This window comes from Pygocentrus nattereri, chromosome 15 (genome assembly GCF_015220715.1).
Source record: "Pygocentrus nattereri isolate fPygNat1 chromosome 15, fPygNat1.pri, whole genome shotgun sequence".
NCBI classification, from domain to species: Eukaryota; Metazoa; Chordata; class Actinopteri; order Characiformes; family Serrasalmidae; genus Pygocentrus; species Pygocentrus nattereri.
This window is the reverse complement of record NC_051225.1, coordinates 9,671,371-9,686,911: the sequence shown is the minus strand read 5'-3', so window position 1 is coordinate 9,686,911 and position 15,541 is coordinate 9,671,371. Positions and strand designations below refer to the sequence as shown.

Sequence of the window (15,541 nt, the reverse complement as noted above, 5' to 3'; positions counted from 1 at the left end):
GTGGGAGCTAAGTGGAGAGATATGTTGTAAAGAAATTGTGAGACATTTGTGTCAGTATCTATATGAAGGAATTGGTGAAGATTTTTTATTGCAAATCAAGTGCCTTATTTTTAATAAAAGAACACATTTCTGGAAGTATATGAATTATATTAAAACACATAAGATGTAACGGGTAGATGTGCTAGGCGGTGGATGATGCTGTGTTACTTATGAGTAAAAAATCTTTTTCCCATATTTGGTTAATTTTCAAACTTTTATCGTCTTATCATTTCACATGTGCAACAAGACACAATGTACTCTCTAGAAAGTAACACATGAAAGTAACATAAAACTTGTATAGCCAGTCAGAAGCCTCTTCACAGTGTAATTATTTATTGTGAATCATGAACCACACTTGTAAGGTCAAGTCAGCCCCAATGAACCATTCACAATCCTAATTATTTTATTTACCCATTATTTTTTTTATCCAGGGCAGGAATGCAGAAATCTTTGTGTAGCCATATGGTCTTGGGGGATTTATGCAGGTCTTTTCATAGAAGGCAATGACTCCAACTGCAGTATTATTACACACCAAAGGACCTCCAGAGTCTCCCTGCAACAAACAGGTACAATCTTAGCACACTGCTGAGCTGACCTTTATAAAGCTACTGCTAAAAGCTACAATTGCTAAATGTAAAACATTGAACACTGAATGCAAAAGTGCATTCGACACATTTCACAAGCTTGATCTTCTTTGCCTGATTTAACAAAAAACAGTTTAAGAATCTTAAGAAAATCTTTACCGCGCAAAATCCACCATGATGACTGTCTGTACACAGTATGTTGTTGAAGTTCCACCAATTTTTGCAGTTCTTGCTACTTAACATTGTGACATCTGCCTCCAAAAGAACATCATTTGTAGGTCCATTATTTCCTATGCGTCCCCAACCAGCTATACTGCAAGTGATGTTTTCCTTAAAGTCTTCGTCTTTTTCTGGGATGCGAATTTTTTTGTTTACAACTGGCTTGGCTAGCTGCAAAAAATCATCATAATTATTAGCAAATCCAGTGAACAGAACTGAATATGATCAATACAAGAGATGCATATTGATCAGGTTGTTACACTGCAGAGCTTTTTTCAGAACCGTCCCAAAATCCCCCTGAAAAATATCACCAGTCACGCCAAAGTAAAACTTAACCATCAAAAATATGAAATGTTTTTTTTCAAAGAGGACTGCTGGGTTACGTCGTTTTTGGGACCTTTAGTAAGATGTACTCACAAATGAAATGCTTTAGGCTTTTGTTGCCATTTTCAACAGAAGGTCTCTGAAGGTTAAAGTGGAAGTTTGAAGTTCTGCTTTATTTTAGTAACACAGCAAAAGCTTGTTTGTGTACTTACTGCGTTTACCTTAAACATTTCACCATGTTTTAGCAATTTTTCCATGCACAGATTAACAAACTCAAACAAAAATAGTTGGAGTGGTTGTTTACCTTCAGTAGCATGATGTCATTTTCTGGGTATTTTGGGTCCATTTTAAAGTCTGGGTGGCTGTAGGAATCCATCAGTTGTATGCGCTGAAAGCTGTTGGTCTTTAGATTATGAGCTCCTATCACTGCTGTCACATCTGTCCATGGTTTTCCCCTGTTTAGAGGAACCAACAGGTAACACCTTATTGTTGTGCAATAAATGTGCTCATGATATATTGAAATAATTGAGCTGAGTTTCAATGTCTTTGAAAAAAAGAAATGTGTTGAATTATGAATAATAATGTATGGCAATCATCATATTATATAAAAAAAAACACGATAGCAAACGTAAGCCTGTCTGTACAGATTCAAAAAGATGTTAAAGCTCTGAACCCCTTAAATCCTTACTAATTAAATTACTGAACAATTTACTGAGTTACGGAGATTATACGGAGGGGAATTCCTGTGTCTTCATGCATCTTTCACAGTTTAATGGTTGAGGTTGTGCCCACCTTTCCAGGGAAGAACAGCGACCCTATCCCCTACAATATATCATTGTAAACATAACTATATAATTCTAAAGAACTCGTTTTTAAGTTCTGAAAGATCATCATCCCCCCTTCATATGCCTCACAGTGCTCGCCTGCCTCTCATCCCTGAACCATACATACACACACACAGATGCTGCTATGGGTTCAGCCCATTTTGGAGCTGCCATTTTGGAGCGGTCAACATCGCTGGCCAACTGCGTTCAGTACCATTACAGAGTGTGTTCCCTCCAGCAATTGCTCTTGAATTTTTTTTTCTATGTACTGTCCCCCCAACGGTGAAGTAAAATACCCCCCCCCCCCCCCATGTGCTCCTCTACCATTAATAGATTTACAAACATGTAAATTTTAGCTTAAATGTTTTTTTCAAAGCTGTTGTAAAACAGACTTCAGGCAAAGTATTTAAATGTTCATGTAATAACTGCATTTGATGAGGCATTCAAATCTTCATTCTTCTCTTCACAATCCTTACTCACTTTCTCTAGAATGGAGCATTCTACACCAAACCACTCTGAATTACTTTGTTTACATCAAAACCATTCAATTTAAGAGTTTTTATTAAATGACTGTCGGCTTAAGGCATATCATGCAAGATCTGCTCTTGATAGTGCCTGCATTAGACACTGTGACAGTAACACAGTGAAAATGTTATTTCTACCCAGTATTTTTTCTAGTGCTGGATGACCTATAGCCCTGCATCATTACTCCCTATCCATCCATCCTGGAGCCTATCCCAGCAGTCTTCGGGCAGAAGGCAGGATACACCCTGGACAGGTCACCAGTCCATCGCAGGGCAGACAGACAGACACAGACAGTCACTCACACATTCACACTCAGGGGTAATTTAGCATGTCCAATTGGCCTGACCGCATGTCTTTGGACTGTGGGAGGAAACCCACACAGACACGGGGAGAACATGTCATTACTCCCTAATCAAAGACAAATAATTTCTTACTTTAGAATGTTTGTAGCCATTCAGAACACAACAAAGAACCAACTAAAGACTGCAGCAAGATAACAAACACAATCAAAAGCTTACTTATACTTGCAGTGCGCAGCCGTCATGACGAATTGTTCACTCACAAGGAAGCCACCACAGAAGTGCTGTGTTCGTACTTGGAGAGACACCATGTAGGGCCTGGATTGAGCCACTTTGCCATTCACTATACCAACATGAACGCTGGCTGGGAACAAGAAAGTAATCCAAACTGATTATACTTAGTTATACAAACATTAATGCTATAGACTAACTTTATTACTATATTTTTCATAAATGGGTGAATATTGAGCTTTTGCCACTTTTGAGTATATAAGGAAAAAACTCTCAAATCCCACATTTCAAAGTCCTAACTGTGTAACTATATTGAGTACTAATAAGACTTTAAAGTGAACACACTTGTATCAGTTTTTCTGATATATTGTAATTTTTCTTTTACATGTAAAACAAATAATTAAGTTACTGTAACAACGATAATTTGGTCCTGACATCTAAAAATGTTTAAATATACATCATGAGCTGGAAATAGCAAAGAAAATAATAAAACAGTAACTCATATAGACATACATAAAAGTTTGGTCACTTCTGGTTAAATTGAATGTTTTGTTGATTTGAAGTGAAGGGAACAAACTTAAAAATGGCGCTTAAGTACATAGTTTCTGTTTATATTCTGAGTTTAAAATACTGGGAAAAAATCAGATGTAACCCCAGTAAACCCCAATATTTCAATTGAGCAATTAAACAGCAGTAATTAGTTCATTAAAATGAACTCCTTCTGCTTTTTAGAACAAAAAAAATGATTAACTTGTTAAATATTTGTATTTTAATTGAAGCCAGATAAGAACTTGTCTTAAAATAAAGCCTAAAAGATGTTTGTCAGTATCACCTTCATTCACTCACTGTGGAAATGGCGTATTAACAGTTCTTGGTACAAAAAAAAAAATCTCTTATCATTCTAAGCGAATTAATAGCTAGCATATAGTGTATCCTAAAAGCACACAGTGATTCTTTTTTAATGTTTTTTACAGAATTTAAAACATATCTAATACTGTCTTAATGTGACCCATATGGAAGAGAAATATATATTTGATAAGGTTAAATATGTATGTGCAATATATGTAAAATATACACCAATCAGCCATAGCATAGTCTCTTTTATCAGCTCCACTTACTGTATAGGAGCAATTTGTAGTTCTACAGTTACAGATTGTAGTCCATCTGTTTCTCTGATACTTTGTTGGCCCCCTTTTACCCTGTTCTTCAATTATCAGGACCATCGCAGAACATGTACTATTTGGGTGATGGATCATTCTCAGTACTGCAGAGACACTGACGTGTAGTGACACTGTCCACTCACTGTCCACTCTATAAGACACACCTACCTGTTTGGCCTACCTTTAAAATGTAAAGTTACAGACTGTAGCTCATCTGTTGCTGACGCTGCCCACAGGACACTGCTGGCTGTACGTTTTTGTTTAGTGAACTATTCTCAGTCCAGCAGTAACACAGCAGCGCTGAAAATGATCCACCATCCGCACAATGCCTGCTCTGTGGTGGTCCTGGCCATTGAAGAAGTGTGAAAGGGGGCTAACATAACATACAGAGAAACAGATGGACTACAGTCTGTAATTGTAGTTTTTCAATTACAGACTGTAGTACTGTTAAGTGGAGCAAATGAAAGGGACAAAGATGGATATTTTAATTTAATTAATTATTTTAATGTGACCCATACGGAATCATATTAGGTTCAACACATCTGGGTCAAAAACTCTGATGTCCCTGAGGACCTTCATTGACCGTGTTAGATTTAGATTAGAATTAAATAGAACGTCAGTGCCAGGGTTGTGCTCACCGGCTATGATGGACAGAAGCTATGTGTAGGTGATACTTACCAGAGTGGCCCAGCTGTGGCAGCAGAGCAGCCAGAAGGAGCAGAGAGATGAGAGCCATGGTACTGTAGGGAGAATGAAGGTTCACCTCAGTGAGGGAGAAGATTATATGTAGCACAGTGGGTGTGGTAAGTTCACCAGAATCAAGCAACAAGTGCTCCTCCTCAAAAACCTTGCTTTTCCTGTTCATCATATAGTGGTTAATTTTCACAGAGATAATGTCTGTAACAGACAACATGCCTGATGTCAGCAAGTTGATGGATCTGACCCTTGGCTTATGTTAGGCTCTGTGAAATGCTTGCTTTCAAATTGTAGAGTGTGCATTGTTCCAACCTCGAGAAAAGCTAGTCCAAAATAACAGAACAGATAACCAATTAATCAGTCATGGTTGTCTTATAGATTTGTAACATGCAAAAGAGCCTTTCTGTTTGTTTATAATGTGCCATTCTGTTCAGTTCTCACATATTAGTCATTTTAAAGGCCCTTCTGTGCTTCAAAGCTGCCACATGTGTTTGCCTTTTCAACAATGTTACAGTGTAAAGCTCATTAGTTTTCGCAGTAACAGCCCATGAAACACAGAATGAACCACTCAGTAGCTCTAGTGACAGAAGCAATACTTCACAAAGAGCTGCAGTAAAGCCCGGGCTAATATACTAACTACAACTAGCCATATGACAAACAAGACAGGTGAATCAGATCAGTATTCAGGCAAGGGTGAACAACGATTGGTGGTGTGACAGTAATGTGATGCCCCAAAGATTTTTGAAAGTGGAATTTGCCAAGCAGTCAGGATGGGAGGAATGTGTGACATTAAACATATAGCAAGACTAATTTTTGATGTTTGAGAGATGACCTTACTTGTGCCCAAAGTATTCCATGCAGTTATTTGGTGCATAAATAAATAACAGAAAGCAGCCCAGAGTCAACAGCTAAGGTGCACCAAACCATATTTGCTCTTGGGAAACAGTAGAATCATTGAAAACCTATTCATGGGCAACAGTTTTCATTCATAATTATGAATGTGATCACATTTGTTTTATTCTAAAAGTTACAAATAGTTTGGAGCTGTCACAGTATTCTGTGTTGTTTTATATGTGTAATGTTGCTTGTGTTAGTTATTTTGTGCATTTTTTTGTATAAATATGCAGAGTATGGCATTTTCAGATGCTTATATGACAGTTGACTACCTTTCTGATTCTTGTCCACTATGTGCTGTATTTTGGCATATTCACATACACTGAACAGCATGGGAAAAAAACTTTGTGGTGAGTGTGAGAGTTTGTGGTGCAAGATCTTCAGAAAAGATAGCAGTGTGTAAAGAACTTGCTTAAATACTCACAAACCCATGGGATTATGCTTGACGTTAGCAAATACAAGTATTTTTAAGCATTTTATTTAGCAGTTACAACAAACACAGGCCTGTATGATCTGGGGAAAACAGGTTGAATGAGAAAAGCATACAAGATAAGCTAGTTGGCCATGGCAGATTATTTTTCAAATGGAATTTTACCTCAAGTGCATAAATAATTGTTTTTTCTCTCAAATCAGATGTGCATGTTCAAGGTTTAAGGTTCATGTTCATCACTGTTGACCCCAAAGAGCCTTACTTTGACCGATTTTCAACACCGGTTCATAAGAACATTTTAGCTGGTTAGCGCAATGCTAGCCAATGTGGGCATCTGTCAGCTAATGTGACATAAGTGACAGTGTTCTTTCCAGTTGTCCAAAAACTGGAACCAAAAACGTATTATTCAGGATCTAATTATGGACCGCAAGTATGACTTTTTCTGTTTAACTGAGACGTACAGTTCACTTTTCACGCTCAGCTCCCTGGTTCACGCCTGAGCTTCAGCTCTTGAAAACTAAGGGCCGACAATATGAGCGATTGCATCGCAAAACTGGTTTGTCTGTTCACAAGGACATGTGCAAGGACCACATGTTACATTACAAGGACTCATTATCTCAAGCTAAATCAAACTACTATAGTGGGAAAATTATTTCTATGAATGGTGACTCTAGATCACTCTATGCATTTTATAAAAAAACTGTTCAACCTCCAGACTCTATTCCACCGTACCTGTGTACTACTACCTTCTGTAACTCACTTATGTCTTTTTTCAATAAGAAGATCGAAAATATTTATAAGAGCTTTAATACCCAGCCTTTATCTACAACTGTCTCTGAATCTCTTAACTTTCCCCTACTGACCCCCACACTTCCTAGTTCAACCTCTAATTATCCCCTTTCTTCAACTTATTTTTCGTCTTTCTCTCTTCCTCCTATCTCTGAACTTTCTGATCTCATCTCTAATACTAAGCTATCTACCTGCACACTGGACCCTCTCCCCACAACACTGGTCAAATCTTGTCTTCCTTCTGGATCTAAGCGCTGCCTTTGACACTGTCTGCCATTCCATTCTTCTTCATAGATTGTCTTCCATTGGGATAACTCATACACCACTAAATTGGTTTAAATCATATCTTTCAAACCGTACTCAGTTTATCCAGCTCAAAACTTTCACTTCTCAACCTTCTCCTGTTATTACTTGTGTTCCTCAGGGCTCTGTCTTGGGACCCCTTCTTTTCATAGTCTATCTTCTCCCCCAAGGTAAAATCTTTCGCAAATATAATATCAACTTCCACTGTTATGTGGATGACACCCAGCTCTACCTTTCCAGCATGCCCACTTTCACTTTCCCCCTGCCCTCCCTTATTGACTGTCTATCTGAAATTGAAACCTGGCTTTCTCACAACTTCCTCAAATTAAATGGTGATAAAACAGAGCTGCTACTTGTGGGCACCAAATGAAACCTCTCCAAAACAAATAACTTTTCTCTTACTATTGATAATTGTTCTGTCTCTCCCTCAGTTCAGGTAAAGAGTTTGGGTGTCATCCTCGACAGTACCCTGTCATTCCAATCCCACATTAATAACATCACTCGATCTGCTTACTTTCACCTCAGAAATATTAATCGCTTGCGACCCTCTCTTTCCTCTGACACTACTGCTATTTTGGTTCATAGTCTTGTTACATCACGCCTGGATTACTGTAATTCTCTCCTTTTTGGCCTCCTCCTAAAATCACTACACAAACTTCAAATGGTTCAGAACTCTGCTGCATGTATCTTTTCATCACATCACTCCTGTTTTGCATCAGCTGCACTGGTTCCCGGTTACTCAACGCATACAATACAAAATATTACTGCTTACTTTCAAAGCAATTCATAACCTCGCCCCTCCATATATTTCTGACCTTATTAATCTCACTTCACATTCACGATCACTGAGATCATCTGCCTCTATCCACCTGTCTGTACCCACTATACGCCTTCGCACCATGGGAGGTAGGGCCTTTAGTACCTCTGCCCCCAGGCTATGGAATGCTCTACCTCCTGACTTAAGGAACTCTGACTCTATTTTACATTTCAAGTCGGGTCTCAAAACATATCTCTTTAGATCTGCATATAACTCCTAACTCCATTCACTCTGTTTTATTAATTTTATCAATTTTTTATTTTATTTTAATTTATTTTATTTTATTTTATACTTTGAGTGTTAGCTCTTGGTTTTTACTGTGTTTTTTACTGTGTTTTATCGTTTTACTTGTTTATTTACTACTATTATTGTCTCATTTTATGTAAGGTGACCTTGAGTGTCAGAAAGGCGCCGTCAAATAAAATGTATTATTATTATATTATTAAAAAGGTTGCATTAGCAGCAGTTACCAAAATGTGCTTCACGTATCTTGAAGCATGTGCTAATCTTCACCTTCCAACTTGGTGGCATCATGTGAGTCCTAGGCAGTGGATGGAAGTTGTCTATGACTAAAATTAGGGGAAACTGGATGAAAATAACTTGTTGGACTGAATCCTAGAATGATTTTTTTTATTAGATCAGGTCTGGATTCCCCCTTATATTTTGCACCAACGATTCCCAACCACTGAGAGGCCTAGTGGAGCAGATATAGCACTATAGCTCTTTGGTAATAAAAAAACATATTTAAGATCATGTGGTGTTTCCAAATAATTTGTTAAACGTAAACAGCTTCATCAGCACAAAAATTTAACAAAAGCTATAGAACTTTGTGACATCCGTCTTTATGGGTCCTTGCACTGGTGCACATTCAAAAGGAGATCATGCATGTTCCTCCTACTTGGTAGAATCACACATGGTCATTTTTAGGTGTTCTGGGAAGATTGTCAAAAAACCTACATAGTTAAATCAACATTTGTTTAAATTTCCCTGACCAGTGATGTGACATATTGTCATTTCAAGCTAAAATATGGTCACTGTTGGAGTGAGGACAACGCAAAAGTTGCTGTTCAGATTATTTCTTGGTAATTTTATAAGTTAAAATTAATTCACACACTCTACAGAGAACAAACTCAAATATGGCCTTTTCCCCACAACTTTTAATAGACAATTTATTGTTTATTTGCTGATTTTAATAAACCATTAAGCAATAAATGTGCCATAACTTTTGCACAGGCCACATTTTATATTTAACTGTTTGCCCTACAAGATCAATTCAGCAAATGAACAGTAACTGTGCATTAAACGTGCAGAAGTGTGTTCTCTATGGAGAACATGATGGCCTGATGTGGCCAAAACTTTACATGCAACTTTATATATGCATGTGATATGTTGGGTCTGGGTAAGGCCTGATAGTTTCAAGTGACTAATTAGATATAAATCAAGTGTAAAGGTAATAAATTACTGTGTGAATTAAGAAGTCATTAATGAAAAGTCTCTGAAAGTAACTGGATTTCCAGTATAAATGAATAAATTAATTAATTGATATAAAATAAATTAATAAGTGAATATATATATATATATATATATATATATATATATATATATATATATATATATATATAAAATAAATAAATCTTCCATCAAGTGCAGCGCATGCAACCAGTCAAAATCACCACACTCAGTTCCAGTATATATATATATATATATATATATATGGTGCCTTCACAGATGTGCAAGTTACCCATGCCATGGGCACTAACACACCCCCATACCATCAGATGCTGGCTTTTGAACTTTGCACTGATAACAATCCAGACAGTCCTTTTCCTCTTTGGCCTGGAGGACACGACATCCATCATTTCCAAAAACAGTTTGAAATGTGGACTCGTCAGACCACAGGACACTGTTCCACTTTGCATCAGTCCATCTTAGATGAGCTCGGGCCCAGAGAAGCCAGCAGCGTTTCTGGGTGTTTTTGATCTATGGCTTTCGCTTTGCATGGCAGAGCTTTAACTTGCATTTGTAGATGGAGAGACGAACTGTGTTCACTGACAGTGGTTTTCTGAAGTGTTCCTGAGCCCATGTGGGAATATCCGTTACAGAATGATGTCCTGAGGGGTCGAAGGTCACGGGCATTCAATGTTGGTTTTCTGCCTTGCCGCTTACTTGCAGAGATTTCTCCAGATTCTCTGAATCTTTTGATGATATTATGGATGGTAGATTCCTTGCAATTGCATGTTGAGAAACGTTGTTCTTAAACTGTTGGACTATTTGCTCTCACAGTTGTTCACAAAGTGGTGAACCTCACCCCATCCTTGCTTGTGAACGACTGAGCCTTTCAGGGATGCTCCCTTTATACACAATCATGACACTCACCTGTTTCCAAGTTTTTTGAGCATTTCTCACCTTTCCCAGTCTTTTGTTGCCTCTGTCTCAACTTCTTTGGAACATGTTGCAGGCAGCAAATTCAAAATGAGTGAATATTTCCAAAACACAATAAAGTTTATCCATTTGAACATTAAATAACTTGCCTTTGTAGTCTACTCAATTGAATATATACATATATATATATATATATATATATATATATATATATATATATGTGTGTGTGTGTGTGTGTGTGTGTGTGTGTGTGTGTGTGTGTGTATGTATACATATATATATACATATGTATACATATAAGATGTTATTTTGGAACTCTGAGCTAATCGAGTGAGCACAATGTTAACTCTCAGGAAGGACAGCTATATTCCAAAAATTCAGTCAACTGCAATGACTCAAGGACAGTTTAATTGTGATTTGCAAATTATTCTTTTTTTAATTTTTCATAATGACAAAGCACAGCTCAAATAAAAAAAAATCATGAATGCATGCAAAAGCAAAATGTTTTGTTTATTCATTGTTTCATTGTAAGTCATTGATGATCTCCTTGATCCAGGGAAGAAATTGCGATATCTTTGCGTAGACGTTTGGTACGGTGGGTTTGTCACAGTTCCCGTTTTCAAAGAAGGACACAATTCCGACTGCGATATTATTACACACCAAAGGACCTCCGGAATCTCCCTGCAAAAAACACTTATGTTAGTGCGTTGTGTAACTGACCCCTCATTAAGCTGCTGTAAAGCATATTCAGTAGCTTTTGTAGCTACAGAGAGACAGAGAGAGGGGGGGGGTGGTTGGGCACTTTACCTGACAAAATCCACGGCCGGAACCTGCACACATCATATTTGACTCTGAGAAATAGTTTCCCCAGTCCCTTTTGCATGTTTCTGTTTCTATGACACTGACATCTGCCTCCAGAAGACGGGAACTATAAGGGCCTTCAAATGCAATTTTTCCCCAACCAGCGACACTGCAAATGGTATTAGCCTCAACATCCTTATTTGTTTTGGGGATGGCGATCCACTCAACAGTTCTGCTCCTTTGGACTGGTTTTTCAAGCTGAAATAAGATCACAGTTATGGAATAATGCAGAGTACATGCTACACTTCTCACAGAATGATAGACACAAGTAAAAAAATGAATGAGGGGGACTGATTGTCAGTCTGTTTACCTGCAGGAGCATGATGTCATTTTTCAGACGCCTGTAACCAGGATAGACGTGGTAGAACTTCACTGGTATGCGGAAATAGTTATAGTTGTCCAGATCATGAGCGCCAATCACCACTGTCAGATTCACCCCACTGTTAAGAGGAATCACATGTTAGTACCTTGATGACTTTTGTTTTGTAATGAAGTGTTCAAATCCTTTAATTATGCCAACATCTTCTCATGCTAATTTATATGTAATAACCACTAATTTGAGTTCTTAATATGATCTCATCATGGACCCAAAATACGCCTAGCTTTAAAACTATGACACACAAGTTAGTTTCTTATTCTCCAGATTTATTTTCCCATTCCACGTTAAATGGTGCAGCAGGATTATAGTGCCTCTGGCATCAGAATGCAATTAGTCTAATGACATACATTTAGTGCACAGTAACTTTAGGTTACATGTAGCGTCCTACACTATATGAAATAAGTATTGGGACACACCTCTTAATCATTGAATTCAGGTGTTTCAGTCTTGTTGCCACAGGTGTATAAAATCAAGCACCTAGCCATGCAGTCTGCCTTTACAAACATCTGTGAAAGAATGAGCTGTTCTAAAGAGCTCAGTAAATTTGAGCGTGGTACTGTAACAGGACTCAATCATTGCAACTAGTCAGGTCATGAAATTTCTACCCTCCTAGATATTCTACAATAAATTGTGACTTGAATTATTGAACAGTGGAAGCATTTAGGAACCACAGCAACTCCGACATGAAGTGTCAGATCACGTAAAGTTGCAGAGCAGGTTGTTCAGTGCTGAGGCACATAGTGCAGAAAAGTTACCAATGCTCTGCTGACTCAATAACTGCAGAGTTCAAACCTCTTCTGACATTTACCGCTCAGTTCCAGTGAAGGGAAATCTTAATGCTTCAGCAGACCAAGACAATTTGGATAATTGTATGCTTCCAACTTTATGGGAACAGTTTGGGGAAGAACTTTGTTCTGTTCCAGCATGACTGAGCCCCAGTGCATAAAGGCCTGGCTGGGTGAGTTTGGTGTGGAAGGACTTGACTGGCCCACACTGAGTCCTGACCTCAACCCCACTGAAACACCTCTCGGAATGAACTTGAACAGAGATTGCTAGCCAGACCTATTGATTTAGAATGGGATGTCATAAAACCTCCTGTAGGTGCAATATGTAGGTTTCCCAAAATTTTTGTCCATATAGTGTATTTTGACTCTTGACTCTTTACTGACATACTAGTATGTTACATTCCAACACTACACTACCATGTAACTTGCATGTCACACTGGTGATAATTATACACCAGCAACATAATAGGGACTTCATTAACAGTTCTGTGTGTGCACTCGCTGCTTCTTGCAGTCACAGCCTGCTGTTCTACTACTACAAAAAAAATCACATTGCTATAACCACTAAAATGTGAGGTTTTAGTAAGTTAATTTACCTAACAAGTTTCAATTTTAGGATCTTTGTTTTTCTCTTTGGACATGTAGCGTCTAGGTAATCAGAAAAAGTCCATTTTCAAAATTATGCTGACAGATTTCCTTCACTTCTGCTAAATCAGCACTCTGTTGACAAGATTTCCAACTATGTATCAGATATTTCTCAGAGGATGTCACAATTTTAAATAGGAAAAAAACCAAATAGAAAATACTGAAATACTGATTTGTTATTAAAATTAGGAGAGAAGCTCTTTTGCATCACATATGAAACCTGGCCATATCCTTGGACATGGAGCTCTGTTTTATTCCACATATAAACACAGTCAGTAAAATCTGAGAAATATTGATAACGTTCAGCCTTTTCTACCTCAGAGCGATGCAGAGAAACCTGTCAATGCATTTGTCAAAGTCTGATTACTGTAAGGCTCTTTTACTGGGCTTCCTTACAAAACAACACATGCTGTATAACGACCAAGCACAGCAGTGCAAAACAAAAAAACAGCTTATATTACACTCATTTAGAAACAACCGGCCTTAAAGCATCAGCATACCTGACAGACTGTCTGTTTGTGTTCTAGCATGTAATCTTAGATCTGCAGAATCCGGCCTTTTGCTAATACTTACTGGGCTTCTAATCTGTGGAATTCCATCCTTCATTAGGCAGTGATTCTCAGTAAACTTTGAAGAAACATTTGAAAATGTATCTCTAATTTAGCTTTTAATTAAAATGTATACTCATAACTTTCATTTATTTTTCCTAAAAATGCCATTGTCGAACATCATCCATAATCTAAGAAAATAAAACTCAACTTTGATATCTTCTCTTACTCTTAAGGTTTAACTCCTGTCTGTAAAGCACTTTGAGCTGCCACCAGTATCTGGTATGAAAAGCGCTCTATAAACAAAGTTGTTATCATTATTATGATTATTAGTAGTAGTAAGTTCATGTTTCATGTTGTGAGTTGAATTTTATTTACAGTTTTATTTTATTATCAGGGAGAAGCAGCTTTGAAAATGTGTGTGTGTGTGTGTGTGTGTGTGTATATCAGACACTGAGTTGAGCGTGAAATGTTCATTGACACTGGATAATTTTGTCAATTTTCTTATTCTTAGAAAAGTATGTCATCAAGTAAGCAAAAGCTTGTGTTATGCTGTCGTGTTACAGCTGTTGCTGGTGAGGCTTTATTTTGATTGGTCCTTTTTAGATGAAACAAACACTCAACAGACTCTCAATAACATCAACAACATGTCAGTGATGCAGCAGTGAACACACTATTAAGACTTTTAATTAACTGTATGAATAAAATTAGCTCATAATCTGCTAAATTCAGTCGTTTTTCACTTTTTCACGTTTTTCACTTTTTCACTTACACTCAGCATGTAAGCCAAGGCTATTTCTGATCAAAACGGTCTCTGTTTGAGATAAATATGATTTCATTATTCGGTGATACTGACGTTATCACTGCCTGCAGTGATAGTATAGTGTACTTATCCTCAGTGTTACAGATCACATGATCACACGGATAAAGATCATTCTTAGAGCCAAAACACAGTGAGAAAACATTGAATGGAAGAAAAAAGAGAAAAAAAACAAAACAGCTTACTTCTTCCAGCAGTGCGCAGCCGACATGACAAAGTTTTCAGACACTAGAAAGCCGCCACACTCATGTTTACCATTTTCCTGAAGAGAAACCATGTAGGGTCTGGAGTGAGGTTCAGCCTCTGTGCCATTCACTATGCCAACATTAATGCTGGCTGAGAGAGAAAGAGTGAAGCCAACCTGGTTAGACTTAGACTAAAATGAATGTAACTGCCTTGTTTCTGCGCTAAGCAGCTCAAAAGCAAAATTAAATGACATGCATGATTTCATTTCTGAAAATGGATACCTGATACAACTGAAAGATCATAAGACACAGGAGGAAGAGGCCTGGAGTCAGAGGATACATACCAGAATGGCCCAGGCATGGCAGCAGAGCGGCGAACAGAAGCAGGCAGATGAACACCATGGTGCACAACAGAGCAAGTGAGTTCTGCTCAGAGAGGAAGAGAAGTTTAAGTAGTACAGTGTGTCTCGATCACTCTGCATTTCCTTTTACAATCATGCACTTTACACAGTTCTGTGCAGAAGGTGGAGACCACATGTCATTGTTTAAGTTCCTCTCAAGCTATTAATTTTTAAGCATCAAGAAAAAAAGATTTTTGAACACATTTTTAACAGAAAATTACACAGTAGCCTCAGCAACTAAATATAATATCAAAGTTTCATGCTTTTCATCAAATGTCCATGCTTTTGTCTTCACTACAGCTTCCAATTTTTTCAAGAGAAATCTGGAGGGATGTTTTTCCACAACATTCAGTCTTAGATGTTGGTTGCATTTTCTGTTTCTCACAATTCAAATAATAGCA

At 37.7% G+C, this 15,541-nt stretch overlaps 1 protein-coding gene across 1 annotated transcript; it reads right to left on the bottom strand.

Annotated features, from left to right (window-relative positions):
* Nucleotides 1–351: 351 nt before the first annotated feature.
* Nucleotides 352–15,200, bottom strand: LOC108412778 (prostasin-like). Its single transcript, XM_037545425.1, has 10 exons — nt 15,084–15,200; nt 14,740–14,890; nt 11,688–11,817; nt 11,324–11,575; nt 11,046–11,197; nt 4,884–5,062; nt 3,034–3,178; nt 1,471–1,621; nt 783–1,013; nt 352–592 (listed from the first exon to the last, which is right to left on the bottom strand). The coding sequence occupies exons 1-10, from the start codon at nt 15,139–15,141 to the stop codon at nt 443–445; spliced, it is 1,599 nt and encodes a 532-aa protein (XP_037401322.1). The 5' UTR covers nt 15,142–15,200; the 3' UTR covers nt 352–442.
* Between the last annotated feature and the right edge of the window lie 341 nt (nt 15,201–15,541).